The sequence below is a fragment of the Limanda limanda genome, chromosome 4, assembly GCF_963576545.1.
Source record: "Limanda limanda chromosome 4, fLimLim1.1, whole genome shotgun sequence".
NCBI classification, from domain to species: Eukaryota; Metazoa; Chordata; class Actinopteri; order Pleuronectiformes; family Pleuronectidae; genus Limanda; species Limanda limanda.
In genome coordinates this window covers 4143463-4162025 of record NC_083639.1, presented here as the reverse complement: position 1 = coordinate 4162025, position 18563 = coordinate 4143463, and the positions used below count along the sequence as shown (strand labels likewise).

The 18563-nt window shown below is 41.1% G+C and overlaps 3 protein-coding genes across 4 annotated transcripts; 1 reads left to right on the top strand and 2 right to left on the bottom strand.

The window, feature by feature from the left end:
- Positions 1-2298: 2298 nt before the first annotated feature.
- On the bottom strand, positions 2299-3579 carry LOC133000687 (probable G-protein coupled receptor). Its single transcript, XM_061070643.1, has one exon. The coding sequence runs from the start codon at positions 3577-3579 to the stop codon at positions 2299-2301; it is 1281 nt and encodes a 426-aa protein (XP_060926626.1).
- Positions 3580-7485: 3906 nt separating this feature from the next.
- LOC133000193 (uncharacterized) lies at positions 7486-11322 on the bottom strand. Its single transcript, XM_061070059.1, has 6 exons — positions 11054-11322; positions 10564-10733; positions 10022-10178; positions 8987-9156; positions 8570-8798; positions 7486-8264 (listed from the first exon to the last, which is right to left on the bottom strand). Exons 2-6 carry the CDS (start codon positions 10717-10719, stop codon positions 8062-8064), a joined length of 915 nt encoding a protein of 304 aa, XP_060926042.1. The 5' UTR covers positions 10720-10733; positions 11054-11322; the 3' UTR covers positions 7486-8061.
- Positions 11323-11534: 212 nt separating this feature from the next.
- On the top strand, positions 11535-17524 carry rrp9 (ribosomal RNA processing 9, U3 small nucleolar RNA binding protein). Of its 2 annotated transcripts, none has more exons than XM_061069818.1 (15): positions 11535-11681; positions 11834-11928; positions 12021-12133; positions 12222-12289; positions 12523-12564; positions 12931-13057; positions 13167-13291; positions 13414-13506; positions 13617-13717; positions 13802-13936; positions 14682-14744; positions 14838-14983; positions 15223-15302; positions 15473-15546; positions 17377-17524. In XM_061069818.1, exons 1-15 carry the CDS (start codon positions 11601-11603, stop codon positions 17477-17479), a joined length of 1446 nt encoding a protein of 481 aa, XP_060925801.1. In that variant the 5' UTR covers positions 11535-11600; the 3' UTR covers positions 17480-17524. The 2 variants fall into 2 exon arrangements, with proteins under 2 accessions (XP_060925801.1, XP_060925799.1); XM_061069816.1 differs by having other exon boundaries at positions 14838-14995.
- The last annotated feature ends 1039 nt before the right edge of the window (positions 17525-18563 follow it).

Genomic DNA, 18563 nt, shown 5'->3' with positions numbered 1-18563 from the left:
TAGCAGCTTATGAAGACGGCTCAGACTCAGAAACATTCATTAAAGTGAATCACACACTCTGGAGGCGGGCTGATGAAACAAGCAGTCGGCCTCTTTGAAGTGTATTTGCATCAACCGTATCGCCAATTTCTCACTGACTGATATATATCGAGTTGTGGATTTCAATTTTGTTACACTTCTTTATAAACTCTTAATCTCCCGTCTCATATGATGCTGAGAAAAAAATCACAAGATTAATCCTGATTTAAACGCTATCTTTGCCAACTTTTGTATCTCACCAGGAGTTGAAATAAAAATGTGTCTATTTAAACAATTAGGAGCACAACATGAGTTTGACAGTAATGTCCAATGAGTATAAAACAATAATGACTCAAACTGTTACTGACAATTTCCAAAATATAAAGAGGCCTGAATCGAGGCCTTCCTCCTTTTCGCTCTCTCCCCTTTTCACACATGCACTGTCTTCTCAATAAAGGCAGAAATGCACAAAAAAAAATACATATAAAAAAGAACAATTAAATTATGCATAGTGGCCTTACATTTTTCAGCGACTTGAAATCAGGCCTGAAAAATATCTCCTATATATGATCCCTAACATCCTCTTTAAACGACTCTGGCGATGACCTGATGACATGTATCCTGTGCACAACAAACCGTGATTGAAGTGTCATCATTCATTTGTGCTTGTTCCCAGCTGTGTTTTATTATGTTGGCTTTGATAATAGCTGCACTGTTTCTCTGCAGCACTTACACGACTGAGTCTATAGCCAGACACCATAAAATGGCACAGTGTTATCTTGCTTTTAACATATCTGGACGTCAATAAATTACTGTGTGTGTGTGTGTGTGTGTGTGTGTGTGTGTGTGTGTGTGTGTGTGTGTGTGTGTGTGTTTTCTGTCTCCACTGATTGTGACAAGCTGCATCAGAGCTACTTATCAGCAAGTTTTTTTTATTTTTTACACATTTCTAATCTGTTTATGTGTTGACTGATTTGTGTCTCTGGATGGCATTCACAGGGTTTATGTAAATTTAGCTCGGCGTGCGTTTCTCATTTGTCCGCTGTTATCAGCGTGTCTATCCGATGTTATCCTTTAATCTGAGCTGCCTCTTCCTTCAAAACATCCAGCACGTAAACATTAAAGACATGCCATCAACCTGTCTCCAGTGATCTGCACTGAATAATAATGATTAACTCCCTAACAAAAATAATCTATACAGGGCTGTATCAGAATTTGACAAGTAAATCATATTTATAGATAGATAGATAGATGGAAATGTGGTTAATCTGCCAGTGTTCATATATTAAGAGGGTATTAAATACGAGCATTTGAGCTGTTATGAAATGGTATTTTCTTCTTATATATAATCCTGGGCTAAGCGGACTCTGTCTTAGTCACAAATGGACATGGAGGTCAGGACCCAGAAAACCACAGCTCATCTCGGCAGAGACAGAATCAGGATGCACATGTAGATATGATGATACAGGTTTTCTTTAGTGTTCAGACACTGATGGGAAACAATTATTAGCCTGGACATGTGACAGACTTTTAAGTAGGAGGCAGACTCTGTTGATTCTTCAGTTTTAGAGACTTTAGAGCTTTAAAACTGAAGAATACAAAAATAATAATAATGAAAGTGAAAACATTTAAATGATTGACTGGGCAACACAGTATATTTTTGTCTTTGTTCACAGTGTATTACTTGCTGGTGATGTACAGTCAGATTAAACGATTTACATAAAATCATTGTGTTTATTTTCACATTTAAAAACAAATTCTTGAACAAAAAGTGATGTGTCACTTCTTTGAGTACAATAAATAAGGTTTACAGAAATCCTTGTCACATAAATACAACATGTCAGCATTGAATTACTATCTACTTGTATAGGGAACATAGCTGGTTTATTTGTACTTCACATAAGAGTAAGAGGTCACCATAATGTAAGAGAAACTCACTGCTCATTTTTGACAAAATAGTCAGATCTGTCATTATTATCATTATTCACTGTTCAAGTATATGATGACTTTTACTGAAATAGATCTACTGATTTCAGATAAACAGTCACTTTGCTTCAGTAGTGAAAATAAAGTGTCCCTTATTAGATCAGCAACTATATAACTTATTATATTACCACAAAAACTGTAACAACAACTAAACTCCCCATTATTTCACTGGGAGCCATCTTTAGATACAAATATGAAAGTATCAAAGAAAATAACCCTGTGATTATTTCTTGGGGCTGTATCTGAGCTTATCGTTTCTTTTAACCCTGTGGCACAACAGTGAGGTAGATATATCTAGCCAAACTCTTCTGGGATCTGTCCTGGTATCCTGAATCCAGTCTGCCCAGTTTGATCCAGAGTGCTCCTGGGACTGGGTGTGGCAAAGCTTGCTCGAGTCTCTAACGTGCAGCTGGTCCTGTGGAGGAACTGCAGGAAGTTTTCAGGGCCTGAGCCCTCGTGGCTGGACAGAGCCAGATCCACGGGCCGGGCCGCGTAGCAGCGCCGCAGCTTACAAAGCTCCTCCCTGATTTGACGATTAAGAAGCCCATAAAAAAATGGGTTAATAGCAAAGGAGGAATAGGCCAGCCAGATAACTGTCTCTTCCAGGTCCTCGGGGATGATGGGTGCTGCATGTAGCGTGAGGTGGAGGTGGAAGGCAAAGTAAGGCAGCCAGCAGATCAGAAACTGACCAACGATTAGCACCAGAGTGAGAGCAGCTTTACCACCGCCAAAGGGACGGTCACGCATGCTCCTGCGTGGGGTGTTGCGGGTGGTGATGATGGTGGTCTGACTGTTTATTGAGTCATTGCGAAGCTTCAGTTGATTAGTTGTCCAGGAGGGCAGAGGTCCATGCTGGCGGGCGGCCACACGTGCAACCTTGTACACATTACAGTAGACAGCAAAGATCACGACAGCTGGCAAACAGAAACATGTGACACTGAAGAGCACAGAGAAGATCCGTCTGTGATCACTGTGGCTCCAGTGCAGCGAGCAGTGTGCAGCACTGATGGTGCTCAGGCTGCCGTAGGACGGCCACCCGAACACAGTGGACAGGCCCAGCGTGGCAGAGGTGACCCACACCATCACCATGACCGCTGCAGTCAGCTTCAGCGTCATCTTCACCTCGTAGCGCATAGGGTGGACGATGTAGTAGTAACGCTCGACACTGATGGCCGTGATGGTCAAGATAGAGGCAGCTATGAGGATCACATTGAGGAACACGTACACCTGACACTCCAGCACAGTGAACAGCACGCCAGCAAAGTACGGAGAGCTCGACACGATCCCGAGAGGCATGAGCAGGATGGCACAGAGCAGGTCCACCGCACACAGGTGACAAACAAAGGCGAATTTCCTGAGATGAGGGGCTTTTATGACAACAACCAGAACAGCAGTGTTGGCCAGAAGTGCCAGAACATTCATGGTCACCATGAAAAATATCCCTGTCAGGTCCTTGAAGCGCGTCTGGGGGTTGGGAAGGGTGCCCAGGTGTCTGCTGGGTGCTGAGGGCACTGGTGCCCATGTGGAGGTGCTGTCATTGTAATCAGGGCTCAGGAATGAACTGTTTTCCTCCATGATTCATTATAAAGCTTTCAAAATGCACATCTGTTCTCCAGACTCTCCCATTGCTCAGTGATGAGGCAATAGAATCCTTTAGACATCAAATGAAACAAACTTCGCTCCTGTGAAGAGAAAATAAAATCCATTAACACAGGATATTCAACATTTGTGGAAACTCATGTTCAACTGGATGAATTGCATTGGCAGATTTTTAGTGTCACTTTAGGGAAAGAAGCTGTGAACACAGCACTGAGGTATTGTAGGGATCAGTGAGCCGGGTCACTGTGATTGGACAGCAAACATGCAAAGGCTCATGGGACTGTTTAGTGTTCTGGATACAGAGCGACATGAGTAAAGATAAGAAATCCTGACTCCTCCATGTTAGTGGATGGGGCGTGGCCAAATCTAAAAAGTCAAAGTACAATCTCCGATATTATTTTATCAAAGAAACTAATGTTTTCCTTTCATCCCCTGACTGCTACTGCAGACTCTGGCTCCAAATATGTGAGACGGCAGCGTTCGTAACTGGGATATTTTGGCTTCATTTCTGGATCGTGGGAGGAAGAGGAGAAGTCATCCATCTTCATATAGAGCCCACGGTTTGGAGTCGATATATGACCAATAGACAATCTCCATTCGCTCTCATTTGGTCGCTAAATGCTCGTCTATGTTCACCAGCGAGTCGCCAGCTGTGTCCGTCTGAGGCAGAATAAAACAACGCATGCCAAAGTCGACATAACAATGACGGCGAAATGACATCATCAGGACAGACAAAGCTCCTCCTGAGAAGACATCACTGTTGGTTTATTGCACTAAACATGACACACTCAATTTATCTTAACTTATTACACGCAGAAAGTTAGTTTTATTCATAATCTTTCCTCCTACCAAACCTCCACAGATCCTCACTGCATTATCATAACCTTCAAGCGAACACACACAGTACACACATATACCTTGAAGGTGTTGGGAGGTTAATCAATAACCGTTCTAAGTATTTGAGGGGATATTTTAGAGGGAATGCTCTCTCTCTCTCTCTCTCTCTGTTTAGCAGGAGCGACTTGATCAATAGGAATAATTCATGGAGGACACGCCGTCTCTCCTCCGTCCGTCCCTGTCCTTTTGAAATGAAAGATAATGAGTGGGCTTGTTTTAGCCCAGCTGCAGGGAGCCGGCCACATTGATTAGTATGTGTTCAGAGTCACCCTGCATCGCACCATCAAAGAGGAAACCTCTCACCCGCCCAGGTCTGACCCCGAGTCATTGTGCTCTTTCTCATGACAAACAACACTGACTGAATACATGTGTTTACTGTATGTTAAACACTATGCAGAATATAACAGCCTCATTTTTTACACTTTCTTTCCTGTCTACACATAATCAGGTTTCACATGAACGACTGTGGAAGATGCTGTGTCCTCGATACATGTGCCAGTGATCCACTGATGCTCCCTCGCCCCTGCTGTAATCTTCTCTGGTGGACAGCTATTGGCATGCCACACATTTGCTCTCAGATTTATCCCCAACAACAACATGTACAATTCCATGCACGTTATGTAAGGGTGTCCTCGTTTTCCAGCCTCAGCCTCAGCATATGCTCCGTCCACGTTTTGCTTCGGAGGGGATGATCATTCTCAGCCAGTCTATTTATTTATTTAATCTCCTCTTATTATTAATTCATGAGAAAAACATGCAGTGCATTTCGCCTTTGCTGTTGTTCCTTACATTTTACAAAGATGTAAAGAATTATAATGAGGATGATGGAATAATGCACAATTTTGAATTCCTCACACAGGGAAAATCCCATTATCGACTCTGTGATGTATTTTTCAAGTTATGCTATCAACCAGTTTCATTACATTTATGTATTACAAATGACTACCAATATTGTTTTAATATCAAAGACAAACAAATACATAATTTTATAAATAGGTATATAAAACATAAATAGGTGTAATCTAATTTAAGAAACTGAAAATAACAATGCAAGTTTTATTAATCCAAGATATATAAACAGTGTCTTATAGAAAGAAAAACATATTGCATGTGTTCCAGTACATTTCTATAACAGATATATGGGCCCTGTTCTGTCCACTAACAGAATGAGTAACTATATGAGGTTTGGCCTTGTTAGTCCTGATGCTGAAAAGGTAAACAGCTGTTAATCGTGATTATTGTTTTCAGATACGATTGGTTATTAATATCATTAGCTCCCTCTGAGTGTTTCTAAATATTTTTGTGTCTGTGTTAACTCCACAGACTAAATGTCTGCAAGTTCATTAGAGGTCAAAATCTCACCCCATCGTAATATTCCAGGACTTTGCAGAGGTTTGCAATGCACAGTTGATGTACTCTCATTACAGTATCACAAACCAATCTATCTTCATGTCAATGTTTCTTCTTCAAAGTAAGTTTGATATAAGTGCAAAAAAGAAATAGGTTTGGCTCTCCACGACCACTGACTCACCTCTGTCTTAGCAAGAATTAAAAAACTTACCAAGTACCTCTTACATTTTGGCTGCAGCTCCACCAAAACAAACTTTTCCTCTGAGTCCTTCCGAAGCTTTACGGTGACGAGTTGTGAATCCTCAGAGGTCAGTCCTCGGGCTTTGCCTCCAGCTCTGGAGAAAGTGCTGATCCACTTCACAGAGCTCTCTCAGGAACTGAGTCGTTCTGTTGCAACTTCTAATGAAAACTGCTATTTCTTTCCCCAAAGAATCAGACAAATGAAGCTTGAAAAGAGACCCCAGGGAGAGCTGGTGCTGACAGAAAGAGAGAGGGAGGGAGAGAGTGAGGTGATGTGCTGCGGGTTCACTGAGACAGAACAGCTGGTTTGCAAGAAGGGAGGGGGAGGAGCCAGTGGTTGATGATTGTTCACATTGCATCTTTCAAGAGAAGATGACTGTAAATCTGACATCCACCCCACACACACACAAACACAGACACACACAAACCAACTTGCAATCATATTCATTATGAATCTTTAACATATGGGTTTATATAAATTATAATAAACCGAGCTCTGGTCCCCATGAGCTCCACTGGCCCTGATAAGGTCAGTGCTTATGCTGGAAAAGAGCCTTAAGTTCAGTGTGTAGAATGTAGTGACCTCTAGTGGTGAAGTTGCACATTGCAGCTGAACATCTCTCACCTCACCCTCCTCTTCCAAACAGGAGAGAGAACCTGTGGAAGCCTTCAGTTCTCATAAAAACTCAAAAGGTGTTAGTTTGTCCTGTTTGAACTACTGTAAAAAACATGGCAGCCTCCGTAGAGAGAACCCCCTCCTGATGTTCATATAAAGTTTTTATATATAAAGGGCTCATTCTAGGGTAAAGAAAACAATTGGTACAATTTTGATGAAACACACTAGTGAAAACCAATGGATCCCTTTCACCTAAATCTTCCACACTGCACCTTTAAGACGTAACAAGAATTACTACAAACACACACATGCTCTCTCTCTCTCTCTCTCTCTCTTACATCAGTCAGTGTGTGGCTGTGACTGTCACACACTGTCCACTGTCTTCACACACGCTCCTCTATTCTCTTCTCCAAAGAGAGGCTTGGTTTTGCTTGGTTCGTTCAACCATTTCACACTCAAACACACACGCTTGTACTTCTATGTTAGTCAGGACACTCATTGGCATATTGCATTCCCTGGACCCTAACCATCACAACTGAATGCCTAACCCTAATCCAAACCTAACACAAACGACTTTATTATTCAGATGGTGTTGATCCTATTCCATAAAATCAATTACACCCTTTAGGAAGTGGGATAGATCATTGGATGAATCCCTGCAGGGCGTGTAAACCTTTATATACAGTCTATGGTGTAAACAGAGCGCAGCAGTGACATCTGCTGGTCCCGGTAAAAGTAAAAGTACATTCCTGATGGAACACAATACACAGACGGACGGATTCAAGTGATCCAAAGGTTTATTGGCCCTTACATGGTGAAGCACAACAAACAGAGAAGTAGAGTAGTAGACGTAGTGGAAGCAGGAAGATCACTTCTGGCTTATTCTAAAACTACAAAAGTTATTCTTCAAAAACAAGATCACTTGATGCATTGCACAATTTGTAAAGAACAAGGTACAAACGAGATCTCTATCATTTCAAACAGTTCCTACGTTACCACACATCGGCTGAATAAATGTGATCGACTCATCTAGACACAGCCACGTACTAACGCAACTGAAATTACGTTTTATTGTCGACTCCACATGATATTTTATAGTGCCGTCCAAATACTTCATTTGGTCACCGCACTAACCTTCACACTTTTTGAACATACAGTACAACCAACAACAACAACTGTCAAAGTAAAAAAATGAAGAATCCTGAACGAAAAAAAACTAATAGTTAAAAAACAATTGACAACAAAGACTAGATTCCATTACTGAATAAACTAGTGGATTAACAAAGATAATCTGTCACTCGTTTCTACCAGACACGAAAACCAGCAGACCAACAAATAAAGACATACTTGAAATACTATAACTGAGAGTCACTTCTCATTGGTTCATTTTCAGGCAGGAGTGACGCATCTTGGCAAAAGCTTTGATCGATCATCACTTTGTTTTCAGCTTTACTTAAACCCATCCTCTTCTTTAACAGTTTGTCCTCGTTATTCAACTTTGTGCGTATCGCAGTCTTTATTTGGCTGCCATCAACACCGAACTTGACGGCCACGTGCTCTGGAAAAATAAACATTATTTCGTTTCAATCTCAATTTTGTTGAATCAACACTAAATATATCACAGCAGCACTGTGCGCTTACTATTAAATGACCCTGTTCAGACCGGGTATTAACATCCGTCCTGAGAGATCCAATCACAAGCCGTGCGTTTTAAGTTCCTCTTTTTCACGCTTACACAGCAAAAAAAGGATATGGCCTCATAAATCCCAGACCACCTCTGAATGTGGTTTGAGTGATCGGATCACAGGATGTTAAAATCCGATCTGAACTGAGCCAATGATGACCAAATGTTCTGTAACTTACCAATTATATTCCTCAGGATCTCCGGTGGTAGCTGAGGCTTGTGACAGTCATCTCCAGTGAAGGTGTTCCTCCGGCCCTGCAGGGAGTGCGTGGCCAATGTTTCTCTGTCGAAAAGTATCATCAGCAGCGCTGACGTGTATTTTTTGTAGTCCGCGATCTCTGCGATGCGCTCATAAAGGTTTTTTGGTACTCGGAGATTCTCAGCAAGAAATAGAAAGCTGTTGTCGTCCTGAGGGAAAACAGAGAAAATATGAGTTCCACGAATAACACAGATGATTCTGACTCCATCCTTTTTATCATGCGGTCTGCTGTTGGTGAATCTGATCATAAGAACATCTTCAAACTGAAGCACAGACAGTGAACAAGTTGAATCCTCTCAAAATTGTATTAGAGCATGAGGAATATATGACCTCTGACCTCTGGGATGTTATGAACTGCTCTCATCTCAGGCTCAGCCAGGAAAGAGATGGTTTCATCTTGAGAGTTCTGTGGTTCAACTCCTGCTTCGCCTCCTTGAAGAACATGATCCAGGGTGACTCGCAGTTCATGGGCCGTGTGCCTCATCTGCATCATGAGAGTGTTCATTTCTGCAAAGTGTTGAGTCAGATTAGAAATGTTGACGCTGTTTATTCTTCTTTAAATCGTTTAAATCATTCCATTCTATATTTACAGTCTAAGCGTGAGCTGCTTTAGGAATGCTGAGATCATAAATCTTAGTTCTGCAGAACAACCACAAGTCTCTCAAAACATCTTGTGTCACACAGTCCAGATGTTCATTGGAAAACCGTCTCTACCTCTTGTTACTTTGGTGGAGAAAAACTAAATGGATTTGATTGGGCCAGATTTTTAGATTTTCATATTTAAGGCTCCAAATATGTGAGATGGAAATTTCAGGAGAATTTGAAGAAATATGAATGGAAATAGTCTGTGAAAGAAAAACTCCACTGAAATCCATGTTAATATTCATTCATTGATTATTGGAAAATTAATTTAAAAAATATGTTAATTAATGCACTATAATGCATTATTTTATTTATTATTTATCTAATTGCAAGTTAATTAACTAGCATCAAACTACACTGTACTTTCCGAATCAAAGTAATAACTTTAATTTCTATAAACAAAGTTTTTTCATTTCAAAAGGCTTCGACCTTGACAATGCAACATGTGTACTATGTGTTTATTGAGGGAATACAACCTTCTCTTTGTGTCATTATAATATAATATCTACCACATTTACAAAAGTATGACAGAGATGACACCATGTTCCATCTACTTGTGTGTATCACAGAGAAACGACCATCTATGCCCTGTACACAGACAATAAAGTTGAATTTGATGATGGAAGAAAGCTGTGATCAAAATGAGTCACCATCTGTGTGTCTTCAACAGACACATGTATGTATATTTTGAACACATTAATTGATAAATGAAGAAACCATCCGTTCCCACCTTTCATCTCCCTCAGCTCCCTCTCGGCCAGGATCCTACATCTGCGTTCATATTTGAGTTGAGCCTGCAGCTGCTCGATCTTCATGAGGAGACTGATGGTGTCTGTTCTGATTCCCGGACTCGAAATGTGTTCCTCGTCAAACTCAATGTTTTCGGTCTGCAACACGGGAACAACAGTTCGGATCAACACTTGAAATTTGTTTATTTCACCCTTACTGTATAACCGTCATACTCATACCGTTTAATATATTTATCTATCCCTGCACTTCTTGGACTCTCCACTTCTTTGCACTATTGTTGTGTTACAATTCACAGCTCCTGTATATAGGCATTCCTGCTTCGTTCTTTTCTTAGACCGTTGCACTGTTTGTATTGTTTTGTGTTGTGATGTGTATTCTGTGTAAGCACACTGAGAGCCACTTTACCAATAAAACCTGATTCTGAAATGAAGATGGCGAGGCTGATGTGCTCACTGACACACTAACAGACCCTCACCTCAGACCCTGACCCACTACAGACCCTGACCCACTACAGACCCTCACCTCGTTGCTGTGGAAGGGGGAGTAGCTGGACTCCTCGGGCAGCCCATACTTCTCCACCTCTGGATCGCAGTCAAACTCCGCCACATCTGGACAGACCTTTATCATCTTCATGGGCAGCTGTGCTTGGCTCGTCCCTGCGCCTCGCTTGGGTGGCATGAGGATGGAAAACTCTAAAAAGAAGAAAAGTGAAAAGTGAGATTGTGGAGAGAGGAGGATGGGTTGTCAGCTGACTCCTCAGACATCTTTAATTTTTTTCTGCACAGGTTGAAATCAAACTTTTTGAGCTCAACTTTTTTTTCCACTTCTCTCTTTTTACTCACGATTTATCTTAAACTCATCCGTGAGAGACAAGGATGAAAAGTTAGTTCCTATCGCATCCAAACCCCCCCAATGTCCCCCGGACTCCCGAGCCTCCAGCTGCGGACAACGAGGGACACAACCTGTCCTCCAGCACATTACCGAGACATTATAGGGTCGAGAGGAGTCTCACCTGGCAGCTCGGCTCCACCTCAGGGACAAACCGTGAAGACACTCACTGAGGACAAAGCCAGCGCAGTAAACCAAAAAATACTGCGTAGTAGAGGAAGTAGTAGTACTACTGCAGTAGTACACTACATGGATCCTCCTCCAATTACGGCCGAATTAAAACATCCACGCAAATCATTTGCGGTTGAATATGCGCGAAATGCTGAATGTTGAGATTATCTCTCACCGCGGAGGCTGCACATGTTTGTATTATGACCGTGTTTAGATTTTTTACAATTGTGTGCGGAACTAATTTTCGGAAACTTATTCCCCGGGGGAAGACTTTTACCAAGTACAGTTTCCTGCTCACGGAAAATTGTAAGTTAAACCAATGAAAACGCACAGTTTGACCAAAAGGCGGGACAACGGGGAGATACCGTCTCCAGCATCCAATCAGCGCCTGAGTTGAAGCAGGTCGCGTTGCCTAGTTTGGTTGGCGTGTACCCATGTGGGTTCAGAGCTGTGTTGACTTGTGGAGGAAACTGGTGTAGTTTGAGGCGCCTCGTTTTAATATGTCGTCTTTTTTTATAAAGTCGAAAGACAAACCCAAGTCAACAAGAAAGGGGAAACTTATAGCGGCGCCGAAACGAAAAGTAAGTTAGCACAACTGTTAGCACAAGGGAGCTAGCTAGCAGTTTGACTCGCCGGATGTAACCTGTATTTCACACACGTTTTACACAGTTTTTTTTAGAGCTATCGTATTGTTCGTATAAAACTTTAACACCGGTGTTTCCTCCTGCTGCAGGCTGATGGAGACCCCGGGGCTAAGAGCAAACTGCGAGACAAGAAAACCAACGCCAGATACAACGAGGAGATTTCCAGCGACTCTGAAAATGAAGGGTGAATTTTCCTCATGTGTTTTATTATATATATATATATGAATTCATTATTGCTCCCTAGCTGTTCTGAACTTGTTGTGTCCGTGTGCTCAGCCCCATCGGCTCCAGGAAGAGACCCGTGGTCGAGGAGAACGACTATGGGGAGACTCCACAGGAGAAGAAGCTGAGGTTAGCCAAACTGTACCTGGAGCAGCTGAAGGAAGCAGGTAAACTCGTGTGTTCCATGTGGCACTCAGATCTAATGGTGTGGTCAGTGCAGGCGTTGGTTTATTGTGTGATATCTCTCGTTATCAGATGAGAATAAAGCAGAAGAAGAAGACTTTGAGACGGATCTGGTCGCAGGTAGACTCGAGGAAGAAGTGGTAAGTGTGATAAACCAGTATATTCAAAGTAGGGCTGGACGATATGGCCAAAAGATTTCACATCTGTCAACATCACGCTAAATGTCACATTGTTTCTTTAGTGTATAGCATGATTTATATTCCAGAGTGAAGGTTGTGGTTATAAACTCCTTTGTCATTGATTTTGGATTTAATGTTTAAGATCATTCACAGGTCTATGTTATTTATCTTTGTGTGCATGTGTTTCTCCTCAGCTTGAACAAAAAGGAAAACTTCAGCGATTTATTGCCAAAGATGTAAGTACATGAATTTCAATATCTGCGGTTAGGGATGTCCCATTAACTTCAACACACACTCCTTTATTAACATTTTTTGAACACGCAAAACACAAAAGTGGCTATGTAGCCTTCAGGTGATAAGTAAAAAGAAAAGACTATTGACATTATATAACAGAATAGTGGCATGTAGTAAAATTGTGAGATATGAGTTATGTATAATTCAATGGCTGCTCACGCAATGTACACACACACACAAGCCTATATACTTTGGTACCGAAGTATCGGTTCTCATGACATTCCTAGTCTCGGTTATTTTATCTTGGTAAAAAACAGTTTATAAACAAATGGCCTTTTATATTTGATTTTTCCATCTTTCTGTTTCAGCTCGTACAACCTGATGCTTCAGAGATCCGTTTGTTGAGAGGACACAAACTTCCAGTTACTTGTCTGGTCATCACCCCCGATGACAAGTGCATCTTCTCTGCTGCTAAAGACTGCTCCATCATTAAGTGTTAGTATACAATGAAATCCTATAAAGCCATTTTATAAAGCTAATAGTTGCCAAAGCTTATAGTTTGTTTAAGAGCCTGTGTTCAGTTTCCTTTTTCATACATCTCAAGGGGATGTGGAGAGCGGAAAGAAACTGCACACGATACCCGGTGGAAGGAAGGGTACAGAGGATCGGCATGTCGGACACACAGCCCACATCCTCTGCATGTCCATATCATCAGATGGGAAATACTTGGTGAGTTGTGTTCAGTCAATATATTCAGCTTTTTTCGGTTTTGGAAAACCTTAATATTTAACCACTGTAGCCCAGAGCTTCCTCATATTGTATTAAGACCAACTATCTCCACATCTTTTCAGGCGACTGGAGACATGAACAAACTGATCATGATTTGGGAGGCAGAGACCTGTAAACATCTTTATAAATTCACAGGACACAAAGGCCCTGTGTCGGTAAGCTCTCCCTCCCTCCCTCTCTCTCCCATTTAACAATATTTTCAATGTTTTTTTTATCTTCTATCTGAGGTTTACCTGTGAACCATAAACTGCCTCTTTCTTCTCAGGGTCTGTCTTTCAGGAAGGGATCTCATGATCTGTACAGTGCATCTCATGACCGCTCAGTCAAGGTCTGGAACGTGGATGAGAATGCATATGTGGAGACTCTGTGAGTAACTTATAATTAATCTTTGCTAACACTCGCATTTCCTCTTGATTGTGTGAATGTAACTGTGATTGTGGTTCTCTGCAGCTTTGGGCATCAGGATAATATCACAGGCCTGGACAGTTTGAGCCGCGAGCGCTGTGTGACCACAGGAGGACGGGACCGCACCGTGAGGGTGTGGAAGATAGCCGAGGAGTCCCAGCTTGTTTTCCATGGCCACGAGTGAGTCTCTCTCTTTGTCTGTTGCTTGTGCTTCTGAGTCAAGCTTGTTTAAACCAGTGTGGAACCAGTTTACATTTGTTAAGGGTACTGGCAGGTTCGTAAATGGTAAAAAAAAAGATCTTAAATCAGTGAAGGTTCACAACAGACACAATCACTTCTTCAGGAAGTTTTTTTTAAATGAATATCTCCGCATCTTCTGGAGAATTTAACAAAAACACCCTTGGGTAATGTAGATTTTTAGGACCCTAATATTTATTCTGCTCGTGGTTCCATCACAGGCCAGAGAGACAAACTGTAATTAGAATTGCAGTTAGTGGAGCACAAGCCTCTGCCAAGACCCAACAGTCCCCTCATGAAACCACAATTACAGGCAATAGATCTATCTGCACCAAATTGCAGACAAACGTAAATATCAGTCCCCTAAATATGCCAGATCTTTTCAAACTTTATGCTCCACGAATTATTATCTTAGAAATCAACAAAGTATTTCAAAAACATCCAATCTTGCAACGTTAAAGAAAGTGAAAAAAACTCTGTATCCGGCTCCTGATACAGATAAACTCAGATTAAAACAGAACCTTCTTGGTGGTAAAAGTCACGAGGTGTCTCCAGTGTTTATTTAATATCTTGTACCATATCAATAATTCTCTCTGCATTGGTCCTTTGAGACTAACTGACACTTCTGACACTCGTACGATACATACAGAAAGACTGACATCATCTTTATTACTCTGTCCGCCTACAGGGGTTCAATCGACTGCATCCAGCTCATAAATGAAGAGCACATGATCACAGGAGCTGATGATGGGTAAGACGCGAGCTGCAGTTTAATTGTCTGTGACCTCACCGTGCTTACAGATCCACTCATGTTGCCCTCTCTCAATTTTATGCACGGCCTCAGCTCTGTGTCTCTTTGGAGTGTCAACAAGAAGAAGCCTCTCAGCACTGTGAAGAAGGCGCACGGTTGCCATGGTGACGCGGGGCTGCAGCAGCCTCATTGGGTCTCTTCAGTGGCGGCGCTTCACAACTCGGATACCGCCGCCTCAGGTGCCTGTGGCTGTGAGAGTCCTCTTCACAAGCTTTTTTATAACACATCAAAATGTCCAGGACTCTTTCAATTAACTTCTCATTATTTCTTGAATAAAACGTAATCCACATAATTTATACATTTACTTATTTAAGTGTCTGACATACTTGTAAATGTGACAGTTGTTTCACTCATATGTAGCTAAGCTGTACTTGCACTGTCATGCTGTCTTTTAGTAACAATTTTTGTTTCTGTACAGGTTCACACAACTCACATGTACAGATCTGGAAGTGTGGCCAGAATTACCGTGGGCTGGAGCGTCTCTTCACTGTACCGGTGGTAAGCTCCCACCTCCTCCTCTTCTTTGTTAAAATGCTCATGTTTACATAAGATGTGTTTTCAACTAAGTTCACGTTATTTATAATTATTCATATACGCTTTCCTGGCAGCCACATCAGCTGCATTTTCAAAATGTCTCATTTTGTTTCTCCATCTGCTCTTGTTGCCAGTCTGGTTTTGTCAACAGTCTGAAGTTTTCGAGCTCTGGTCAGTTCTTGGTGGCAGGAGTTGGACAGGAGCACAGGTAACTGAACTTAATGGTCATGTTTCCATAGTAACTGTCTGTAAAGTTGCTGTCGGCTTATTAATGTTGTCCCAGGCTCACTGTCGGTGACGGAAATGTCCACTGGATGGCAGTGTTGATCAGTTGGAGAGACTCAAACTCGGTAGTTATTTATACTGGGTAAAAGTTGGTGAGATTTTTTCTGGATGGTAATATATTTTCATTTCCTGAATTGAGAATAGGGCAGCACTATGGTGCAGTGGTTAACACTGTTGCCTCCTGGTTCTTAATCCCGGTTTTGCTGCAGTCTTTCTGTGTTCAGTTTGCATGTTATCCTCATGTTTGCATGGATTTTCTCGTAGAGACAATCTCCATCCCACCATCCAAAGACTTGCAGATTGAGGTTAGGTTAATTGGAGACTCTAAATTGACCATAGGTGTGAAGGGTTGTCCTGTGATGGGCAGGCGACCACAATGCCCCCCCCCCCCATGACCCTTAGGAGGACAAGTGGTATAGATGATGGATGGATGGATCTTCTTCTCTCAATTCTGTCAAACAAACATCATTCAAGAAAGAGTCAGCACAGAACCGACTGGCCGCTCAGACTAGATTAATGTATATGTCATATTGCTGAACTCACCAGAAAAGTACTTATTCTATGTCAGTTTATTTCATGCTACACATCCAGGCAGCTCACTTACCCTGAATGTGACGACATCAGTCACCTTTAAGGACAGTTTATCCTCTTAATTTGATGAATAAATTCAGACACGTCTCCATGAATCTGACCTTAATTTAATTTAAACGACTCCTAAATGTTGCTTTAATTAGATTTTGTTTGTTATGAGGGGTTTTCTGCTTCCTAAAGTTATTTAAGCACTGTAATTAAAATCAGAGTGGACATTCTGGACGTATCCTGAAGGATAAAGTAAGATTTAATTTCCCTCTGTAATAGGAATTCAAACGGCCAGTCTCCTCAGGCCTACCTCCAAACTTGACAGTCAAATATTAGGTTGGCTTCAGTAGAGCACATACGCCCGCCAAGGCTCAACAGTCCCCCTGAAATCCAAATTGTTTGCTTGGACATAGTTCTAAAACTATTTGATAATATAAACTGTTGAACTGTTACAGGGTTTTAGCCCTATTAGTTACCATACAGCAGCTGATAATATCCTAGCACCCTATGAAACCACTTTTTACGTCCACAACATACAGATTTTTATTTGGATCAGCACCACATCGCACACACTCGTATATATCAGTCCTCTAAATACAATTTTGAAATCAAGACCCAGTATTTCCTCAGAAACTAGGGAAAATGTCAATAAACGCCTTATCTGACAATGTTAATTACAGTGATTAGAAACATTCCCAAGTCCGCTGCCAAATGTAATGTGTTCCTTCTTGTTCCATGTGCCATCCTTCCTCCAAGTTTCCTGGAAATCAAAATTGCGCTATCCTGCTGATTAAACTAAACAAACAGACAGGGATAAAAATGTCACCTCCTTGGTGACGCTGAACATTTCTTTTGAGAGTTTTTATTTGTGATCTTGCACAATATTTTGAACATTAGGTTGTATTTCCTTTGATGTCTGATCGACATTGATTCTGTCTTGTCGCACAACTGATCTGTTTAAAGGTTCGAAACTCTGCAGGATGAGGGTTAAAAACCAGGGTTTATTTTTGGACATCGTCTGATCTCTTTGTCACAGTTCGAAACTTCAGTCTGTAAAAGAGAGTGGGGTCATGAAACAAACGTTGATCCCGTTTGGGGTCTGTTTCAAATCTTCACATGTAGTCTGTTTGGTGTGAATACCTCTGATTCTCAGTTTCTGTCTCTTTCTGTTCAGGTTGGGACGATGGTGGAGACTAAAAGATGCCAAGAATGGGATCTATGTTATTCCTCTGAAAAGAAAGCCTCCAAATCCAGAGGAAGCCAAAACAGCTGAATAGTCCAATAGTCATGTGCCTTTTTGTAAATTAAAAGTTTAAAAACTACTTGTGTTTCATGTCTTTGTTTATCAAACAGATATTAAAGCCTGGTCAATTTTGCATTTGCACTTTCTTAGTTTCCCTGCAGGTGTCTTCTGGGGCCTTGTCAGAAGCTTTACTCTCCTTTTGACTAATACATACGATGGGTTTTTGAACACATTTTCATTCATTTAATAATATGTACATTACAGAAATGTTAGGATGGAAAATCCATATTTTCCACTTTGACAGTCAAACATGTTGAATGCTGCACAGGCTTAAGATTCAGTTAATGTATATTTAACAGACCAGGCAGTGGGTGGTGTCTGTACAGATGGTTATTTCAATTTAATGTCAGGAAACTTCCATCAGTATAGATGAAGTCCAGGTTTTTGGATAAGCACCGTACATTTATAATTTCATACTAATAAGTTGAAATATGGGCACCAACATAAAGCAACTAGGGCAAAAAGAACAATTATTTTGGTTTTAAAGAGCAAAAACTAAATCCCTTAGTACAAAAAGCTAATTATCTAATTAGCAGCATGACATTTAGGTAGTTACAATAATTGCAAGTGTGAACCCAGACAATGCAATGTTTAATCTTTTAATATTAAAAAAAACATTTTATTTACATAAATTACAAGAAAGCACACACTGTCACACCAGTCTACATTAACACATGTCCTTTATATTGTGTAGTTGCCTAGTTTTTCAACACATTCACTAAGGTTAGTCACATTTTTATTTAACAGTAATGTATTTCATATCATTTTCTTTTTTTTTGTCTAAAAACATCTGGATAGATTCACAGCACTCTAAGGACAAGATAAGAACAGCCTCATGTTTTGTGTACCACTATTGCTTCACAACCACCCATTTGACAACAAGACTCTGTAGAACAAGGCACAGTGCATTTAATCACATCTATCTGTAAACCAAAGATATCACAGCATATTCAATCTATACAAAAAAAGGCTTTTACATTTCATACATACTGCTCGCTGAAGGAACCCTGGCCAGTCAGTCAGCCCGACGACCCCTTACAGAGTTATCTCTCCGCAGC

Bases quoted from the DNA above. Each gene is read 5' to 3' on its own strand.
- LOC133000687 (XM_061070643.1), bottom strand. From the start codon at position 3,579: ATGGAGGAAAACAGTTCATTCCTGAGCCCTGATTACAATGACAGCACC.
- LOC133000193 (XM_061070059.1), bottom strand. From the start codon at position 10,719: ATGCCACCCAAGCGAGGCGCAGGGACGAGCCAAGCACAGCTGCCCATG. The intron at 10,179-10,563 runs GTGAGGGTCTGT...CCCGTGTTGCAG, and splicing joins CCCCCTTCCACAGCAACGAG to ACCGAAAACATTGAGTTTGA. The intron at 8,799-8,986 runs GTCAGAGGTCAT...GTTTTCCCTCAG, and splicing joins CAGTTCATAACATCCCAGAG to GACGACAACAGCTTTCTATT.
- rrp9 (XM_061069816.1), top strand. From the start codon at position 11,601: ATGTCGTCTTTTTTTATAAAGTCGAAAGACAAACCCAAGTCAACAAGA. The intron at 13,718-13,801 runs GTGAGTAACTTA...GGTTCTCTGCAG, and splicing joins AATGCATATGTGGAGACTCT to CTTTGGGCATCAGGATAATA. The intron at 15,303-15,472 runs GTAAGCTCCCAC...TCTTGTTGCCAG, and splicing joins GTCTCTTCACTGTACCGGTG to TCTGGTTTTGTCAACAGTCT.